This window comes from Myripristis murdjan, chromosome 7 (genome assembly GCF_902150065.1).
Source record: "Myripristis murdjan chromosome 7, fMyrMur1.1, whole genome shotgun sequence".
NCBI classification, from domain to species: Eukaryota; Metazoa; Chordata; class Actinopteri; order Holocentriformes; family Holocentridae; genus Myripristis; species Myripristis murdjan.
The window spans coordinates 14,209,926-14,228,889 of record NC_043986.1 but is presented as its reverse complement, the minus strand read 5'-3'; the positions used below and the strand labels follow the sequence as shown (position 1 = coordinate 14,228,889).

The 18,964-nt window shown below is 38.3% G+C and overlaps 1 protein-coding gene across 1 annotated transcript in view; it reads right to left on the bottom strand.

Annotated features, from left to right (window-relative positions):
- The window catches only part of sycp2 (synaptonemal complex protein 2), a 25,391-nt gene extending 6,748 nt beyond the window's left edge, over window positions 1-18,643 (bottom strand). The window contains exons 1-38 of the mRNA XM_030056511.1: window positions 18,620-18,643; window positions 18,345-18,485; window positions 18,126-18,254; window positions 17,899-18,003; window positions 17,757-17,781; window positions 17,202-17,287; window positions 17,004-17,098; window positions 16,826-16,860; window positions 16,599-16,741; window positions 16,419-16,471; window positions 16,168-16,213; window positions 15,353-15,465; window positions 15,183-15,238; window positions 14,521-14,669; window positions 14,039-14,113; window positions 13,796-13,885; window positions 12,651-12,753; window positions 12,103-12,260; window positions 11,891-11,941; window positions 10,615-10,681; window positions 10,465-10,516; window positions 10,110-10,213; window positions 9,483-9,856; window positions 8,799-8,926; window positions 8,277-8,322; window positions 8,141-8,184; window positions 7,980-8,040; window positions 7,641-7,809; window positions 7,471-7,532; window positions 7,181-7,357; window positions 6,149-6,247; window positions 5,497-5,601; window positions 4,707-4,854; window positions 3,436-3,737; window positions 2,289-2,573; window positions 2,086-2,137; window positions 1,821-1,955; window positions 1-114 (exon numbers count right to left, since the gene is read on the bottom strand). The exon at window positions 1-114 is cut by the window's left edge and continues 92 nt beyond it. Coding sequence (XP_029912371.1) covers window positions 1-114; window positions 1,821-1,955; window positions 2,086-2,137; window positions 2,289-2,573; window positions 3,436-3,737; window positions 4,707-4,854; window positions 5,497-5,601; window positions 6,149-6,247; window positions 7,181-7,357; window positions 7,471-7,532; window positions 7,641-7,809; window positions 7,980-8,040; window positions 8,141-8,184; window positions 8,277-8,322; window positions 8,799-8,926; window positions 9,483-9,856; window positions 10,110-10,213; window positions 10,465-10,516; window positions 10,615-10,681; window positions 11,891-11,941; window positions 12,103-12,260; window positions 12,651-12,753; window positions 13,796-13,885; window positions 14,039-14,113; window positions 14,521-14,669; window positions 15,183-15,238; window positions 15,353-15,465; window positions 16,168-16,213; window positions 16,419-16,471; window positions 16,599-16,741; window positions 16,826-16,860; window positions 17,004-17,098; window positions 17,202-17,287; window positions 17,757-17,781; window positions 17,899-18,003; window positions 18,126-18,254; window positions 18,345-18,485; window positions 18,620-18,643 — 4,201 coding nt within the window. The remainder of the gene's footprint in view (window positions 115-1,820; window positions 1,956-2,085; window positions 2,138-2,288; window positions 2,574-3,435; window positions 3,738-4,706; window positions 4,855-5,496; window positions 5,602-6,148; window positions 6,248-7,180; window positions 7,358-7,470; window positions 7,533-7,640; window positions 7,810-7,979; window positions 8,041-8,140; window positions 8,185-8,276; window positions 8,323-8,798; window positions 8,927-9,482; window positions 9,857-10,109; window positions 10,214-10,464; window positions 10,517-10,614; window positions 10,682-11,890; window positions 11,942-12,102; window positions 12,261-12,650; window positions 12,754-13,795; window positions 13,886-14,038; window positions 14,114-14,520; window positions 14,670-15,182; window positions 15,239-15,352; window positions 15,466-16,167; window positions 16,214-16,418; window positions 16,472-16,598; window positions 16,742-16,825; window positions 16,861-17,003; window positions 17,099-17,201; window positions 17,288-17,756; window positions 17,782-17,898; window positions 18,004-18,125; window positions 18,255-18,344; window positions 18,486-18,619) is intronic.
- Window positions 18,644-18,964: the final 321 nt, after the last annotated feature.

Sequence of the window (18,964 nt, the reverse complement as noted above, 5' to 3'; positions counted from 1 at the left end):
CATCCTCATCGGTGTCCATGTCTTCGTCCTCAACTTCAGACTCCCAGTGGCTGGAGCTCACCATGCTGGAGGACATCACATGGCTAACCCCGCCTTCAGGGGACACCTTAATAACTTGTGGAAATATAGACAGCACAGATGCATTAAGATGTACACATTGGAAAAGTCTAATTTAGATTACATTCATATATTGGGGATAAACAAGGAGCTCCAAGGCACCCTTCAAGCAAAAACATAAAAAGCCTTTCATAAATGGCCAGTTAAACAGAACATAATCAGGGGAATAGCAGATTAAACTGCATGAAAAACAAGACAGAACATATCCCATTTGGATAGTGGTGATGGGCATTTCAGGCAAAAAGTGCTATTCAATAATCAATATTTTAATCAATAATTTCTCGGAAGTCAGCCAAACTGAGCGTGTAAAACTCATGTGAGAACATAAGCTCTTGCATTACTACAGGCACTGGTTAAAAAAAAAGAAAGTGATTTTTTTTTTAAGACAAACTGATGGTCACATAAGCAAAGCAATTTCTTACAAATTTGTGACTATTTGAAAATTAGAAAATCTTGGCACATCCCTTGTGGATTTTATTACAGAACGCAGGATGTGTAACCATTTTTATGCACATTTAAATGTTTCTGTGCAGTTCCTCAGCAGATGAAACATGAGTAATAATCTTTTAAAAACACCTCCGCAAGACACTACAGACGATATATAATCTGTGGCCAAATACTCATAAGATCAAACAGGCTCACAAGGTCAAAGGAGAAAAATACCTCAACAGCAACAAGAAAAATAAAAAAGCCTGGAGAATATCCAAAAAGACCATTCATTACAGGATACTTCTCCACATCCACAAACCTACTTTAAAGAGAACTCAAAAAGTCTTAGGTTGCTCTCTTTTTGAATTTATACTGGTTGAACACAGAACAGTAATGTCACTATACAATTTGAAAACTTCCTATTCCACATATATACCACCAACATTATTGCTACAGTAAAATTCTGAAGATTCTGATTACAAGGCAACATAATCTTCTCTAGACCTAACTAAGTTCAATTTAAATCATTTTTCCAAATCCAGCAAATATATTAAGTTGTCTGTATGGGAGGTGAAGAAGAGAGCTCTGATAAAAAATACTGACTTTTCACAATCACTTGAAATTAAAGGTGATGTAAAGTAAAACTGGGGTTATGTGTACCTGTGTCACAAATTGCACGGTTTATACTCTTATTCTTGATGCTCCGATTGTCTTTCTTGGTAGGTTTGAAAGCTCTCTCCTTTGGCTTGTTTTCCTTTTTTTCCACATCTTCTAAGCTGCCCCGTTTTCCACAGGTCTGGGCCTGACCATGAGGTTCTACAACTGGAATATTGAAAAAGTGTACATATTAATCCACATGGGAGTTATTTCTACTATTGGAGATAAAACACAGTTAAAATAACCAGAATTTGGTCAGTATCTCAGTGTTACCTTCATATTTTGGTATTTTTGTATCATTATGACAATGCTACTTCTAAATTTGCTTTTTGTGTGCTAGGCAGCACATCTTATTGCCAATGTCCAGTTGATCCCGCTAACCTACAGTACAAGTATCATGTAAAACAATTATTTCACATGACAGCTCTATCGGATTATAAAAATGATGTATGTAAATGCAGTGTGTGAATGTGATTGTAACAGCTTCACATGTACATACCAGACCAAAAGTGTGGCATACTGAATGCAGTCATTGCTAGACAGATGTCGCTCTACACTGGACAGATAGTAATCTTGACTGATTCTGTAATTTACTATATACATTTACAATGTCTTACTGGATTTGAACAGTTTCCTGGGCCTCATTCGAGCAGAATGCTCCCCTATCCTTTTGCCCTTCTTCCCCTCATCCATGTCCTCCTCTTCTGAATAACTGGTCAAGGCATGAGAGATGTGGCGCTTATGACTGGGTCCTGTAACAGAAACCACAGCTTATGAGACAAGTTCTAAGTTGTTTCTTATATCATCCATTACATAACTGTCTTACCAAGTAAATGATGAGGGTGACTTAAAGCATCAAGACAAATGAAAAAGGTATTTTACCTAAGATGTCCTGCAGTGGACGCTTTAGTTTCCTGTCTGAAGATGGTGTTTTCTGTCAGCATACAGAGCGCTATATCAGTTATTTGTCCACCAGCTAGAGTTGAATTATTATTACTAAATCCAGCAACACATCAGTAGTATTTGTGATTCCTATAAAATATGATTTTTGAGTTTAAGTGTAGGTGAAATAAATTCCTCCCTACCTCCATTTTATGGGTGAGGGCAGCAGTGAGTCTGCCTTTTGTACCAGTGGTGGGTACAGATGACTTAGTGGAGGAGTGGCCCAGCAACACCTGGGATACTGGAGACACTGTACTGGAGCCATAATGGAGGTCATAGTTAAGGGTGTTACCAGATGTGTGTAACTGGGGATGTGGAGCCTTGGAGGCCTTGCACAGCTCCAAGGCTGTAGATGTCAACAGGGGCTGGGGGGAAAGGGACAAGGGAGACTGGGGTGCTGAGGATAGTGGCTGCTGGATTGGACTTACCTGGAGAAAGAGAAATGAAGGAATGGAAAGAGGTAGAAAGTGATGAGAGAATGATAGACAGGGAAAAATGTGGCAATCTGTTTAGCAATTACCTAATCACCATGCCTGTCACAGATTAGTGACAGTTAAATGATAAAGACATTTTCCACAATGCATTAAGAGGGGACAGATGGAGAGTTGTGACGCTATTTTCTGCTCTGCTGGTGTTAAATAGGTCACTTCAATCAAGCTACTTAATCTCTCCTAACATTATGTGTAATTCTAACATCACATGCTGCCATAATTATATTGTGCATTTATCCTGGGAAAGTCAGTAATGCCCACTTTACATTTAAGGTGCTGTACAGTCACATGCATTCACATCTTGGAGATGCACAGTCAAACTAGTGTCTTTTATTTTACTCATAACTGCTGTTGTCAGTTAGGGTTTAAATGCCTCATTTAAGGGCATCTCAACAGTTGCTGAGGGAGGTCAGAGCATTCTTAATTTTTCCCACCCACGTTTTCCTAACTGGTCTGGGGATTTTACCCAGCAACTCTAAAGTCATAAGCCTACTTCTCTAACTTTGAGACTACTGCCCTGGCATATTATAAAGGAGAGGTAAATCAAAGGAAACATGTTATTATCCCTAAATTTTCAATACATAAAAAATAGACAAAAAATGTTTTAGTCTAAAGGAAGTCCCTATTACAGCTGATATTAATATGCTGGTATTCTATGATATTAATATGTACTAATAAATTAAAGTAGATTCAATTAAGTGACACATGGGGGGTATAATGTGATTGGATTGCAATATCTGGTGTAAAGGGGGTCATAATCTAAGCAATTAATAAGGTTTCAGGAAAGCTGCTATTTTACCTCAGCAGCACTAGGTCTCTTAGCAGCACCAGATGAAGGGGTTTGACCTGTAGGGGTGACCGAGTGGAGAGAGTGATGGGATAAAGAGTTTGATTTGTTGCCTTTAATCTCTCCATTGTAAAAGGAGGAGGCCTGGAAGTTTCCTTTAGTGCTGACAGCAGAACGAGGTGGTTTGGGTAGCTGCAGGATGGGTGAGGGGGTGTTCTGGCGGGGGTGGGTTGGGGATGCATGGAGAGGGGATCCCTGCGGGCTGAGAAGAGGGGAGCGCGTCATATCCAAGGTTGGGGCTGACCTCTTGGCAGCTGTGAGGGGCCAAAATAAGCACAGATGTTCAGACAGCTGGCCTCAGGAGGTGAGGCGATACAGTAGAGGTCGATATATACATGCTTTTCTTCATATCAGTTTACGGTAAAGAGACAAGAATCGGGTCATTTATATAACAAACTTTCCAATTTTCTCTTTAAAGTTGATTAGATTAATTATTCAGAAATAGTGTAAAAACTGCAATAAGCTGATTAAAAAGATGTTATGAGCTTTACATGGATTTCAGCAAACTCAAACTTTTTGGTGGGCCAAGTAAACCTCCCCTTTTATGTAAAACAGGTAAGGTTATAAAGTTTATCAGCACTCAAAAGAATTTGGCCCCAGACAGCTTCACTAAGTACTTGTTACATTATTACAGACAAATTCATAATATCATTCAACTCAAGTCCTATTCAAAGTTAAAGCTCCAGCGGTAGCAACAATAACACAAAGTGGACCATGTCACCTTAGCCAATACCTGGTATTAGCCAAGACAACAACAACCTACACTGTATCAGGAGTATAAATGTGTTAATATTTCAATGAAATGTATAGTGTTACAACAATTTGAGAAAACCCTACCAAATGATATATGAACAAGATATTATATTAAAATTTCATGAGCATTTCTCATGTTTGCATATTTGCAGCAATGTATTCCAGAAAAAGAAGCACCAACTATATATATATATATATATATATATATATATATAAAAAAAACTAGACTTTTGGACCTGACTGTAGTTTAAACAACAAATGTAAATTAATTTCCGTAGACGAAAGCTTACATCTCTACTTTTACTAGCTAGCAAAGTTTGACAAGGGATATTCAATTATATCTACAGCCTTATAACCTACAATGAAACCCCCAGCAAACAATATATTGGCTACAGCTGATACCAAGAGGGTTAAATGGCCATTATGTAACTCTGATGCTGATGTGTGTGTTCTTCCATAGACTGTCTTACATCTCATCCTCTCAATGGAAGGAGGGGAGGGAGAGCGAGAGGCCAGGCGGGCAGCCCAAGAATCCTTTTGTACAGTAATCTGGTCTTTGGCATGGATGATCTTTTTCTTATTTAAGTTAGCAGTTTCTTGACAAATCTTCTGAGTTTTCTGTTGGATAGGATGATAAAAAATAAAAAAAATATATATTTTGATTCCATAGTGATGCTTACATCCTCTCACTGTCCAGTCACATTTTCTTATTAACTGTAGTATGGCATTCTTTGGTTGGTAAGATCAACATTATCCACCACATAATCACACAATCGGTATACGTATCTTGCACCTATATAACTGATCATGTGTAAAGCTATTGAAGAACACTTTTACATGTTTTAGATAAATCACAAAGCTAATTGTTCACATTTGCATATCCTGTATATGTGACATAAATCTGTAAACTGCCTGGTTCTACTAAACTGTAATCTGCCAGTTGTCAACATATCAAAAATTATTGCAAACCCATAGAATTTAAGAAATTAGCTTCATGAAATTGTATTATATAATCCTCAACATATTATTTTTGTGGGATTTATTACTTAGGCAATATTTGTTATTCTTTGTTCTCGATCTCTGCAGAGCAAATATCAAGATTACCATGGGGACCATGCTATTATTGATGTTAATACTGATGGTAATATTAATGGTCCAGGGGAGCCATTAAAAGTTCATTAATAAAGGTTTGAGATCATCAGTCTACTATCTAAGTAGATAGTAGAGAAAAACACCTACCTATCTTACCACCATACCTACCTTATAGGTATGTATAGGATTGGCGGTAGGTGTTTTTCCCCTCTTCACCGCAGCAATTTCCTGGTAAGTTTTGTCATATTTTCCCTGCGGACTCACCAAGCATTCCTGTCAGGTAAACAAAAAAACAAACAAACAAACAAAAAAAGAACAGAATATTATGTGCTGCAACAGTTGGCTATCAAATCATTGTGGTCTATAGCAGAGCCTTTTGTGTTTATGGGACTCCAGCAGCCAATCAGATCTCTTACCTGGGGTTATTTTATTTCATGAACAATAGTTTGCTTTGATTACAACCATTCAAAACTACACAATTCTTGAAGTTACATCTATGCAAGTGTCTGATGGTAAACTCTGAGGTAATTTTATTCACCTTTTTACACTTGTTTTGATGAATGGTAGTTAATGAGTACTAACTGGTCAACAAACCTAAATAGTCAGCTCGCTGCATGAAACTGGTACACAGATGCAAACAAACCATCTCATACATCCCACAATCAGTCCAAACACACTGTGAAATATTTTCTGATATAGTATAAAATGTTCATGCTTTGCAGCATGTACAATGAGGTTAACATATATCAGCTCAATCTAACAATGTAATGTGTCTCAAAAAGTTTATGTGGACAGCACACGAAATGTGGAAGGCTTCTACCTGGGGAGCAGGTGGCTGCTTTGTGTCTGAGTCACTGCTTTCCAGCCTCCTATAGTTTTTGGTGGGCTCTTTGCTCAGGGTAGTCTTTGTCTTCTTAACCTGAGCAGCCTTATGACAAGTTTTCTGCAACTGAGCAACAGAGGACTACTTTGATTGGCGGATAAACAAAATTTGCAATTTGTCTACAGTAATAGCAATTACTTGTCATTGGTCTAGTTTTACATAAAACAGTACTAAATTTGTGTCAAGAAATACCAAAATGGTTCAATCCCCTGCTTCTAGGACCATATGTTCTCCCACTGGCCTTAAACTAAATCTCAGTTTTTCTTCGGAGCAAAAAGTCGGAATGTACCAATTCAATATCCAGTATCTGAAACTAAGCTGACCTCACAAAATGTTGTATCATTCAGGTTACACACTGACTGATCAACCTCTAATTTGTTCACTTTTAGTTTTTTCAATGAAATTCAAAAACTTTACTGTAATGTAAACAGTGTTTCATTAGTAGAGTGGCATTATTAGAGTGAATTACAATACTATAATCAGCACTTGAAGAAACCCTATTTGAACTTTGCTTTCTCACATGTAGATCAAAAGCAGTCTGTGCCTATACTGCAAATATTACATTCCATTAACATTAAGAGCCTCATAACAGCAAAAACTGTATGTGAAAACATCCTGGATTGCATTAAAGATGCAACCACTGTTATTTTCACCATACATTTGAGTTCAGATGTCGTGCCAGTCTTACCAAGTCTAACCATCCATTGGACTAATTGGATATTTACTTTACAAAGTGTGTCTTAAAACAAACATTTCTCGATTCATTACAAAAATACCTAATGCATATTTGGTATCAGCAGATACCCAGTATTTAATAATACAAAAATACTAAATACCAACATATACATGTTAAAAGAGACCTCAGTTCTAGGTTATTACTTCTGCACTGTTTCAAAAAAGGATAAGGAATTAATGTAATTGACATGGTATATCTATAGGAACAGATATACAGCAAATGGAAACCGTTGCCTTGGAAGCAGGAGGCTTCTCTGATTCTGATTGGCTGTCGTCTGTGTCGGGCTCCTTGTAGCTCTTGGCAGTGGTGGCTGCAGCTCTCTGGGGCCTCCTGCCTGCTGCTCCTTGTCTGCTGGAAGCTGCTGCTGTCTCCCCTAGCTGCTCCGCAGCCTTCTTTTCCCCCCATGTCTTCTGGTAAAACAACAGTGACACACTGTGGCTAACTACAGGTAGTGCATCCTGGGCTTGTGGCACATACTTTAACAAGAATGGTAAGACAAACTAGAAAAACTACACTGCCCTACCTTACTGGTTTTGGTCTTCCCCTTTCCAGGTTTTGGAGGAGAGAGTAAATCAAGGGATACATCTGCAATGAATGCAAGCAAATTCCCCTTAAGGAAACATTCATTTTCCTAAATCATGGTAACATCAGCATGGAGGAGTGCGCATTTCAAGTGTAAAGCATAAAGCCTACGTGTTGTATCAAGTAGCAGAGGCTTAGTCTTGGGAGGCGCCTGCCTGGAGTATTTTGCAACTTGGGGTTTGGGCCTCCTGCTGGACTCTTTTAGCCAGCTGACCTCAGTCATAGCATTATCTGTGTCTGTGTCACTGAACAGGTGCTTCTTCACGTAACGCTTGCCCTGCTGCACACAAGGTAAAAGATGAATAAGAGAGAAGTATGTGCAGCAAGCCTCATGATTCAGTTTCAGTACCTCCAGTTTGAATTTTGTCCCAATCTGACACTCTGACACACATACATAAAGACATGTCTCTGATAGAATATGCTCATGACACTACTGTTATGAAGATATACTTCTGCCACAGGTTTTCCTTTCTTGGTTGTGCTGGGGAGTGTCCAGGAGTCACGAATGCCACTATGAAACAACATCACCACAATGAAATTAGACTTTTTAATACTACAAAATGGTGCAGTTTCAGCAAAGCCTATAGGCCATTCTTAATAATTAGACTTACCTGCTCGATAAGGCAGAGGACCCAATAATAAGTGTATCCTTTCCCTAAAGAGCAATAAAAACACACCTCTTAAACTGTTGCAACATCATGCCAATTAGCGGACCATTTAAACATAACAGACAAAAGTATTACTTACCCCAATTTTAAATGGAGAATCACTCCTGAACGCAAAAATGTCTTCTCTGTACAACGGCAAAGGAAAAGCATGATATAAACCCCACCAAAGAACCTGAAATGCTAAAATACACCTCAAATCTTTTTGCAGGATCATATTACCTCTGCTGTAAAGAGTTTTTTCGGGGTTTGTTGTGGGAGTCTATTATGCCCGAAGCTCTGGATTTTCCTCTCTACAACAGAAAAAGACACACCTTTAGGGAATCCAGCAGGGTAATAACTTAAATAGCAAATTTAAGTTATTATCCTGAGTACCCTGGTCACTTACTTTAGCAGTTGGGAAACAGCTCTTATCAAAGATTGACCTATTACAAAAAAGGAAAAAATTATTTAATAGCATAGTGCTCATCCTGGCCAAGACACCATGCTCCAACAGTCTACTGCTGTTGTCCAACAGTCTATTACTACCATTGTCCATCTGGTTATGAATTCATAGCATACTTCTACAGCATAACATTAAGCAACCATAGCATCATCACAGTACTTGTTAGCAGGTTGAGGGATCCGTAATGGAGGGGTGTTGTCTGTTGTGGCTTTAGCTGTGGAGTAGGTGTTACTTTTGTAATGGCTAGAGATGAGTTTCACCATGCTGCCTGCAACCTCTGAATTTCTCTGGGTGGAGACAGTAAAAACATAGGGCGCAATATGCAGATGCTCCTACGTCATTAATAGCCTACACATGGATAGCCCACTTTTCTCCTAAATACATGGTGCATGATAGAATACATCTCAATTACTGGTGTAAAGGTTCACTCATAGCATCAACACACTGATGGTGCATTTTGCCAATTCAACTGCATTGGTCTGCTAAAAGCAATAAACACAATAAATCACTGTGACTTTGGCATGAAACAATATAAAATCCTTTACTTAGAATTGTTCACAATTCTTAAAAAATAATGAAAAAATAGAACTACCACTGTGGGGATCTAACAGAATGCTATGAACTGCAAGATGGTTTGCCAATGTGTTTATATATTTGTATTTAATATGTGTGTAATATCTAAGTAATTCTGTTGTCTATTTTTTCACATTTCAGAAGAAAAAGGATAGTCTTTCATTACTGCACATTTACTAGATAGATATACAAATTTTGCCTAAAAGTACTGAATTAAATAGCTGACCTACTACCGTGTAGCCAAAGATCCACATACAAGTCAACTCATACCTTCTCCTTGCTGGAGAGGGGCCTTGTAGCTATAACCTTAAGGTTGGGTGTTATTCTCTCCTGTAGGACATTAGGTGGGATAGCTTTGGCTGGGGCTTTGACTGCAACAAGATCTGCCTTCACAGACTTCTGGTCTTTACTCTCTTTGGTCAGGTACTTTCTTTGTGCCTGCTGCTTCTGGGGCTCTTTGGACGCTTCCCATGTGGAGTCACACTGGTCTGCAGGGCCTCTGCCCCAAGAATCCTCTCTAACCTCTGATTTATTTCCTTGGGGTTCAGCTACTTTGTGAGGCGTAGGAGCTTGGTTCCTCTCGTTGAAGACCTTCTTTAGGCGCTCGGTGAGCTCTTTGTGGAACTGCTGTTGGTTGACCGGCCCTAAGCCTGGAATTGAAACTCTTGTGGCTGAGGATGGACACTCCTGCTGTTTATCTAGACTTGGGCTTGGCTCTACAAAGCAAAATGCAATATAAAAAATAAAATAAAATAACTATTATATATATATACTATTATATATATATTAATTATATATTATAACTGAATGTAAAAGGTAGGACAAATAGCAATTTTGCTTTGACTCCTGATGTGTGCTATTAATGTCCAGGATGCAGATCACTTAGACATAGCAAACATATTGGAAACAGTTCGTCCTTACCAGGTTTGGACAGAGAATTGATTTTCTGTGTGGGCATCATTAACATCTCAGACACTGCCAGTTTGTTGCAGTGAGAATATCTACAGTGAAGACACACAGATATGAGTAGAAAAATATGCACACACCCAGATCCAGGCACGCGTGCGCGCACACGCACGCACGCACGCACGCACGCACGCACGCACGCACGCACGCACGCACACACACACACACACGCAGACACAGACGCACAGACACACACACACACACACACACACACACACATACACACAAATCCAAAGTAAGGTTTCTGGAGTGAATTTGTGGTGTGGAGGTAACTCACAATACTCACATTCTTCTCTCAGTTTTCATGGTTGGTTGTGAGTCAGGCACAAAACCTTGGTCTGTAAGAAAAAGATGGCCAGTGTTGGGCTCACTGCGGAATAACATTGCTGTATTCCTAGGCAGGGTTATAGTGACAATCAGACTAGTGAAAACATACCCAGAGGCTCCCCTTCTCTCCCCTGTTCAGCTAGAACCATCGCCACTGCGTTTTTCAATGGGATGTTCTATAGATCAAGCACAGACACAACAGCGGCTTATGACATACAGTGGGGTAACTATACCTCACTTGCCATTAAAATGGTTAGGCGCTACACATTAGATACATACTGCGGTACTGTGCTACAGCACAGATGTCATGGTTGCCATCAAATGCAAAATTCCCTTAGTTTTTCATCACTGCCCATGACTAAATGTTGAATTTCCATGACCTACACTCGTGATCGAAATTTTAAGACCAGTTGAGAAATTACAAGAATTTACATTTTGCACTATTGGATCTTAAGAAGGTTCTAAGTAGAGCATCAAAATGCAAAAAGAAGAAATGGGAGTGAGACAAAAAAAAAAAAGAGTAAGCAATTTATTGCAAACAACCATTAAACTGAACTGATCAAAAGTTTAAGACCACAGCCTTTAAAAGCCCAAATCTTCGCAAAAATGTGGATTCAGAGTCATCTTCTGTCAGGTATCCACACTGTCATGACCTCCTGATGCCAACAGGACAGAACAGCCTATTTCAGTTTAATGGTTGTTTGCAATAAATTGCTTACTCAAATTTTTTTTGTCTCACTCCCATTTCTTCTTTTTGCATTTTGAAGCTCTACTTAAAACCTTCTTAAGATCCAACAGTGCAAAATGTAAATTCTTGCAATTTCTCAACAGGTCTTAAAATTTTGATCAGGAGTGTATATAGATGAACATGACTTTTTTTCTGTGATGAAAATTTTAAACACACTTCAGATTTAAAGATGTTACTAGAGTTTATTCTGTTTGAACAAAAGAGGTGTTCATGCGTTAAATGCCTTATTTTCAAAATTGTTAACATTATGTGAACCCAATGTAAAATAAACAGAGTTTGGTGAATGACAAGTGGCTGATTTTTGTAACTGAGGCTGACAAAATTCCATGACTTTCCCAAAATTCCATGACCTGTGGGAACCCTGAGATATTCATACAAATAGCTTAGACTGCCAATAGCTATTGCCCACCTCCACTGTGGTGTAAACAGTGTCACACTGACTGCACAAATTCCAGGTGTTGTGTGTGATATGGTGTTTAATTGGTGTCTAATTTACTGTGCACTTTATAATATTTATAATTAATACATTATCACTAGATGAATGTTATTATCTTATAAAGAATCATACAGTAAATAATCATAAATAATACTGGTGACAATTCAGGTATTTAAAAACAATATAATTTGGTAATGCTACCTTTCTGTATTTTTCAGCTTCAGTTCTGGTGACCTGTTTGGAAGTATCACTCTGTGTAAAGGAAAGTAACATAAAAACAGTGAAAGACTATAACATCAACAATATCACATCTTGTCAACAGCAAGTCACATTTTGCACTTTTCTTTCAGTGAAAGCTGCCATTAATAAGAACCAAACACAATACTGTATATGCAGACATGTTTCCATCATACCTGGTCCCTTACACCACCTGTCACTGAACTACTAGGATTTATGCCTCTTCTGGAGGTCTGCACAGTTGCCCCTTGCTTTGCCAGGTATTTTTCACCCTGCCTATCATATGAACAGCCCTTCTCCAGAGGTGTCTTCCCTTTAACCCTGTGAGAAGTCTCTGACAGGGGAAAAAGCATTAAGTTATATTTTGTTTAAACTACAAGCTTTAGTTTGTTTGTACACACTATTTTATTCATGTACAGTATAGGTGAAAACTGTTTTTAATCATTAAAAACAACTAAGTTTGGTTTATTATGAACGCAAATACACGTTGCACACAGGAAACAAAATCAGAAAAAAGTGATTTTTTTTTCTCAACCTGATTATCATAAAATGCTGAGTAGTTGGTAGTTTGAGGGAATCATATCAAAGACAGTTGGGTGAAACTACCAGATGACAAAAAAAAGTTGAACAAGTGGCAAACCTCTACGTCCCTGAGCTTAATAAAATTATGCTGATGCCTGATTCTACAAGAGCTGTATCTAATGCAGTTTCTGCTGTCACTTACTTGATGGAATAACAGAGAAGGGACTGGCACCATGCACACTTGTTCCTGCACTGCTGGTGATGTAGGTTGACTCTGAGATCCTCCTTTTGGCTGGAGACACCATCTGCACAGAGAAACATAAGTCTTTTAGATACAGCCATAATGTCAAATAGTATCTAGGTGCAGATGCACAGACTCTGTGGCTAGGCTGGCGGAAATGAAGCACAGATCTTTAAATTAAAAGACCAAAATGAAGATTGCAATTTATTTTTTCCTTTTTTGCATAAATCAAACAAACGACATTAGATTTTGTACTTTTTGGTCAGAATTTTGTTCTTTTTGATCAGTATGTTATGAATATTTTTTATAAAGTTCAAAGTCAATAATAAATGTGGATCTTGTTCAAGAAATTTATAACACAGACACACACACGATTACTGTAGCAGAGGTAGGGTGAGACCTTAACATACATATTCTTCAGTGTGAGATTCCGAGTTATGAGATGTATTTTTTAATGAAATATTAAAATCTCACTACATTAACACTGGCCACCTAACAAAATGTACAAAACTTAAATGTTGTTAAATTTTGTATAAATGATTCAAACCTAATGACTTGACTGAGTCTCTGCCAGTCTATAAAAATACAAAAACTGTAACATTACAGATATAGGAGTAACATTTAAAAATTTAATGATCAAGAAACTACAATTTCTAGACACTGATCAAGTTTTATGTTTAATTAAACTTTTATATTTAATTAAAGTGATTAGGTTAAAGCTTAATTTAAAAAAATGTTGGTTTTGAAAAGCATCTTCAATTACATTAACTGACTAAAGAGTTTATCTTTTATCCCAATAACATGAGATGCATTCCAGCCCACCCAGCCAGGGGAGCATGGCTGAGGACTTTTATCAGTTGTGAATAGAGTCTAGTGAGATGTAGCTGAAACTCGTGATCCACTCAGGTTTGTCTTGTATTAGCTGAAATTACATCTCTGAAATTACATTATACAACTCTAAACAAGGTCGGCTTCATACTTTTCAACAGAATGTCTTCAGACACTGTAAAATATGATAAACATACACACCATCAAAGTGGAAAAACTATATGTTGCATTACTTTACACAGTAATGCCGAATATTTTGTATAAAAAAACTCTTTCACCTGCAAGGGTGCAACTGGGCAAGGTAAACAGAAGGGAGCACTGTTCCTCTCACTTTGACTGGGAGACATCTGGCTCTCTGGAACAAAAGCCTGTATGGAGACAGTGGCATTCGGTAGCATTGTTGTCAACAGACAAATGATTCAAGAATTCAGTACCAGTTACACTTACAGAGCTATTCCAAGTACTTCTGTTGCCAATTTGAGACATAACGACCACTCTTATCTCTTGAGGCCATTGTTTACCTGGGAGTTGCTCTCCTCCATTACGATCTTCACTGATGTCTTAACTACAGATGTGCTGCCCTTGCCTACAACACTCTGACAGGGAGAGAAGCATGTTAATGAAATCTGATCAACCTCACCAGGCATCAGTTGAGGGAAAACACATTTTAACACGAGCACACTCTTGACTACCTGGAACAGAAGCAAGAATGCTGCAGTTTTATGGTTATGCAAGCTGATACAAGTTACACCACAGTGAACAAATCCTTAAGATTGACAAATTAATTAAACTATGTGCTGTGTCAAAATGTCCTATTTCTTTTGAAAAGATGCCCAGTTCTTTCATATGCCAAATCTACGATAAATGAACTTCTTCTAATCAATAATATGTATTCCACATTTAGCAATAAAAGCTGCAGTACTGCTAAGAAAACTTATGAGGAATATCCTTTTTCTGCATTGTGATAAACTGGGACAGAGCAAATGAGCCATGGCTTCTCTACTTTTTCCTTGATGTGTCCAAAGATTCTGCGAGCGGCCTGCAGGATGTCCAGGGAGGAGCTGAAGCGGATGGTAAGGTTCGCCCCCTCCACCACACCCACAACAACCAACTCTGACAACTTCAGCCTCAAGACATGCCTACTGCTCTCCTCTAGAAAGAAACAAAGCACTGTCAAACTATTAGACACTGATATATACATGAGCAGATACACACATAGACATGAGGGGTTCTAGTTTCGCAGACTGGGCGAGGCAGGGGAGCAGCACAGCTGCGCTTCGCCAACTAGGTGTGGCCAGGTGGAGTTTGCACCACCCTGCACTGTGCCGGGAAACTAGAGCCCCAAGTAGTCACACACAAATCATACGTGCATATCTTATTGACGCTCAAGGCTAACATACATTTTTTACTTTTTGCGGTTTTCCTGATTAACCTCAAGGCACATAAAATTACCAAGTTCATTCATAGATCATTACAACTATAGTGTAACTGACAGGTTTTTTACACCTGTTGCAAAATCACTGGCATTAAGTATGAGCAACAATTTAATGAAATGTACTATGTAATTTCATTGCCAGTTTCAGTGCAATGGACTTATTTAGCCGCTTTGTTGTAGTAAAAGAGTTAAGAGAGAAACTAATTGAGTGATAATTGTGAAGTAATAACCTGTGACAGTGTAGCTTTGGACTTCGTTCTCGCTGATGCACAACGTGTCCCACTTGCTCTCCTATGTGAAGGAAAAAAATACAAGCCACACAAAGTTATTTCAACCTGTGCAATTCATTACGCAAATGTAAATTAACAGCCCTTTTTAACTTGTCTAAATATCTCAACACCTCCTATCTCGCACCTCCTCATCAGACAGAGAGAAGTAAAAGGAGATACTGTGGCTGCCAAGGTTAAAGTCAATCCAGAATTCCTCCAGGTTCTCATCTCGGGGCATTAGCAGCTGAAAACATAATCACATTCCTTTCAACAAACCAACACTTGTACATTATGGACTCCATATAAATTTTGGAAAGTACAAATTTATGACTTTTATCTGACTAATCTTGATGAGTTTAGGTTTAAGTACAGCCAGATCACTGCAATCATGTAATGCAATCATCATGCAGCTTCAATGACATCTCACTCTACATGGAGACAAGTTTTGCTTTACACTGACCACTTTCTCATCGCATTACACTCTTAAACAGTCTCTGCAATATACAGGCATATCATGAAAAATGGCAAGAAAATTACAAATCACTTCTGTTCTCTACTGAGCTGTATTATTATAATAATTTACCCTCAGTCTTCAAATCTTAGCTGCAATAATTCATTTGATTAAATTCTCCTCACATATAGAAATAAATCTTCATGATGGCATACAATGGAAGAATCCACTTCTGGCTTCATTTATTAGATGGCATTCATTTCTGTGATTCTGTTTTACTATGGCAATATAAAAAGACACTTCTTGTCATGATTGTAACACACCGTCCATAGTTTTCACAGTGTTGTATATGTAGTGCCTCTATGTACAATGTATGCAATCTGCTAAAAGCTGTTTGTTAATGGTTGACTTAGCAAGCTGAATACCTTAACATTATTCTCCACAGAAAAGAAAAAGATTAATGCTGCTACTAATGATGCCTATGATGATACTGACCTCATGTTTGTCTACAAAAACCTCCAAACAAGGGTAAGAAAAGACTCTGAAGGCAGAGAGAACAGTGTTATTCAGTATTGCAAATCTGTCATTAGCATTAGAGAAAAAAAAATAGTTTCACTGATGACATGGGTGCCCAAATCTTTTCAAGGACCTGTTCATTATTCATTTTACTGGCCACCTTCTGTACCCCTGGATTTCCCCGAAATCTCCTTTGGCTAAGAGTGAGCTATGATGTATTTGTAAAGTACCTTCTTTTGTCTCCCTGCATCCCATTCACCAAGTTCAGAAACTTGCGGCAATCCTGAAATCACACACTTTTCCATGAAACTAGAAATATTATATATAATACCATTGTAGTGTAACAACATTTAAATGCAAGTTCTACGAGGCAAAGATAACGTTCTCGGCTAGAAAGCATTTGTTTTTACCGTTTCAAACTGAGAATCGCGGATCTTGACAAAGGCCTTGGCCACATACTCCATGCTGAACCAGTGGCCTGCCAGCTGCTTCCTTTGGTTGGGTGTGGCCATTCTGCAAAGTGCCTCCATTAAGGCAATCTGCAAATCATAATCTGACAAAAACAAAATGTGTTTGTATGTTTTTGTGTTTAAGTGTGGTTAAATTACTGAGAGATCTAGCAGTCCAAAAAAATTACCACCGCAATCCAATATCTGGCCGGCCAGTTTGATCCTATGGAAAAACGACAAACAGACAGAACTCAGAAGAATTCAAAAGTATTTGTGGGTACTACAATACAGTTCATCACAATCTTAGACCCAAGATCTATCCTTTTAAAAATATATATTCTCTATGAAGTAATTCCTGTCACATACATGACATCTGAGGCCTCCTGAGATGATAGGATCTTCTTTTCTTTCTTTAGCTCTGCAGGGATTTTGTCCAGAATATGGTTGAATTTACGAATAGCCTATGAAGACATTACAAACATGTTAATTTCATAGTAACCACCTGACCCATTTGACTTAATGCCACTTCAGCAAAATATAGTATTCATTAAAACTGTTCCACACCTCTTTTTGAATCAGGATGTAGACTCTGGGATCAGCAGCCAGTTGGCCAATGGGATACAAAAGGGATTCGGTGATTTCATATGTTGCTGTGAACACATGTTGAGTCAATACTGGGATAAAGCCCGCATTCATGCTTTCAGATGGTTATAAGAAACTTGTCTTGTCGGATAAATTAAAAATACCAACACTCTTCCTATGATTTTATACTACATGAGGGTCACGTCCACCAGACAACAACAATGTGCAGAACAAAACCACAGTCAGCAGGATTTTCAAACAACATTCACATGTGGCATGCAGGTTCCCTATCCCTCATGGAACCAAGAGATCAAAGAGCTTCAAGTGACATCTTCTGGTTTACATTTTGTTAGATAAATAATTAAGGGATAGTTAATTCATGATTTTATGTTACAACATCATTCAGGAACTGAAACAGAATGAGTGCATGTTCATCATCAACTTCCAAACAGATCTAAATAAGCAAAAATTAACAAAGATGTAGGCTGAGGAAGGAAAACAAATCAAAATATAGATCTCAAAGCAGTTTAAACATACCCTCTTTGCATGCTTCATGAACAATCTAAAAGAAAGAGGGAAGAAAATAATGTCAGATTGCAGATGCCAAAATGGCAGATTTAGTCAATTTGTACAGTGTTTTATCACACAAAGTGAGCTTTCCTGCTGAAAATGAGCTCACCATTAATGAATCGAAGAAGTCCTCAGAAAGGTTAAGCAAGGCCCCATCTCTTTGTGGACCGCCCTGGGTCCAAAGCTGCCTGCACTTCTCAAACCAATGCAACATGTGCACACAAGATGTTTCTATCAACAACGTGACAGATGCATGCAGGTGTATTTACAGTACTCATGAAATAATGTATCTTAGAATAGGAGGTGTATAGGTGATGGTTGTATTTATATACTTATCTTTTTGACCAGTCCCTGAGTGATGATTCCTGGTAGCCCTTGACCTCCAGACAGCAACAGGTTTTTCCCATATTTGCAGATGACTGTGAGACCCAAACTGGCAGATTTGACATCCTTTTGATCTAAACCCTACATAAATTGAAATGACAGAGTTATCTTTCCACTTCCAAATAATACAGAACAATGACATACTAGTTGATGTACAGCGTCATATCTTACCCTGGTGACAAGTTTGTCCAATTTGGTGAGGAACTGTTTAGAACATTTTAAGGTGGCCTCCTCATGAATATCCTCTTGCAAAAATGCATCCAGTACTTGTAAATTTCTACTCTTCAGCACCTCATCAACAAGTTTCTCCAACTTCACATGAAAAGGGATTAAAAAAAAAACTATTAAGACACATATCTCTTAAGAGTAGAGCAGTATCAGTTCACCATATGTGATTATTCTTTCAGTGTATGTTTTCGCTATACTTCCAAGGTTTGTATTCTCACCTGTTCTGCTTGACTAGATGCCATTCCTCCCACGGAGAGAGGTCGTTCACTGCTGTTCTGGCACTTCAGTCTTCAAGCTAACGACAATAATAAAAGAGAGGCGGGGGTAACATCTTACTAAGCACTCACTGTCTAAAGGACACATAGGCAGCTTATGCCATATTGTTACCGCTAGGCAGCTCCCGAGGAATAACTGCTTGGTGGCACCTTGAGTGTGTTTCTGTTGCGTGGCATACTTTCAATACAATATAAAAACTCACTTAGTAAGATAAGAGTATTTCCACTGGCACTGACTTAAATGTTGGTGCGCCTCATGAATGGGGCTATAAGCAACTTATGTCTACA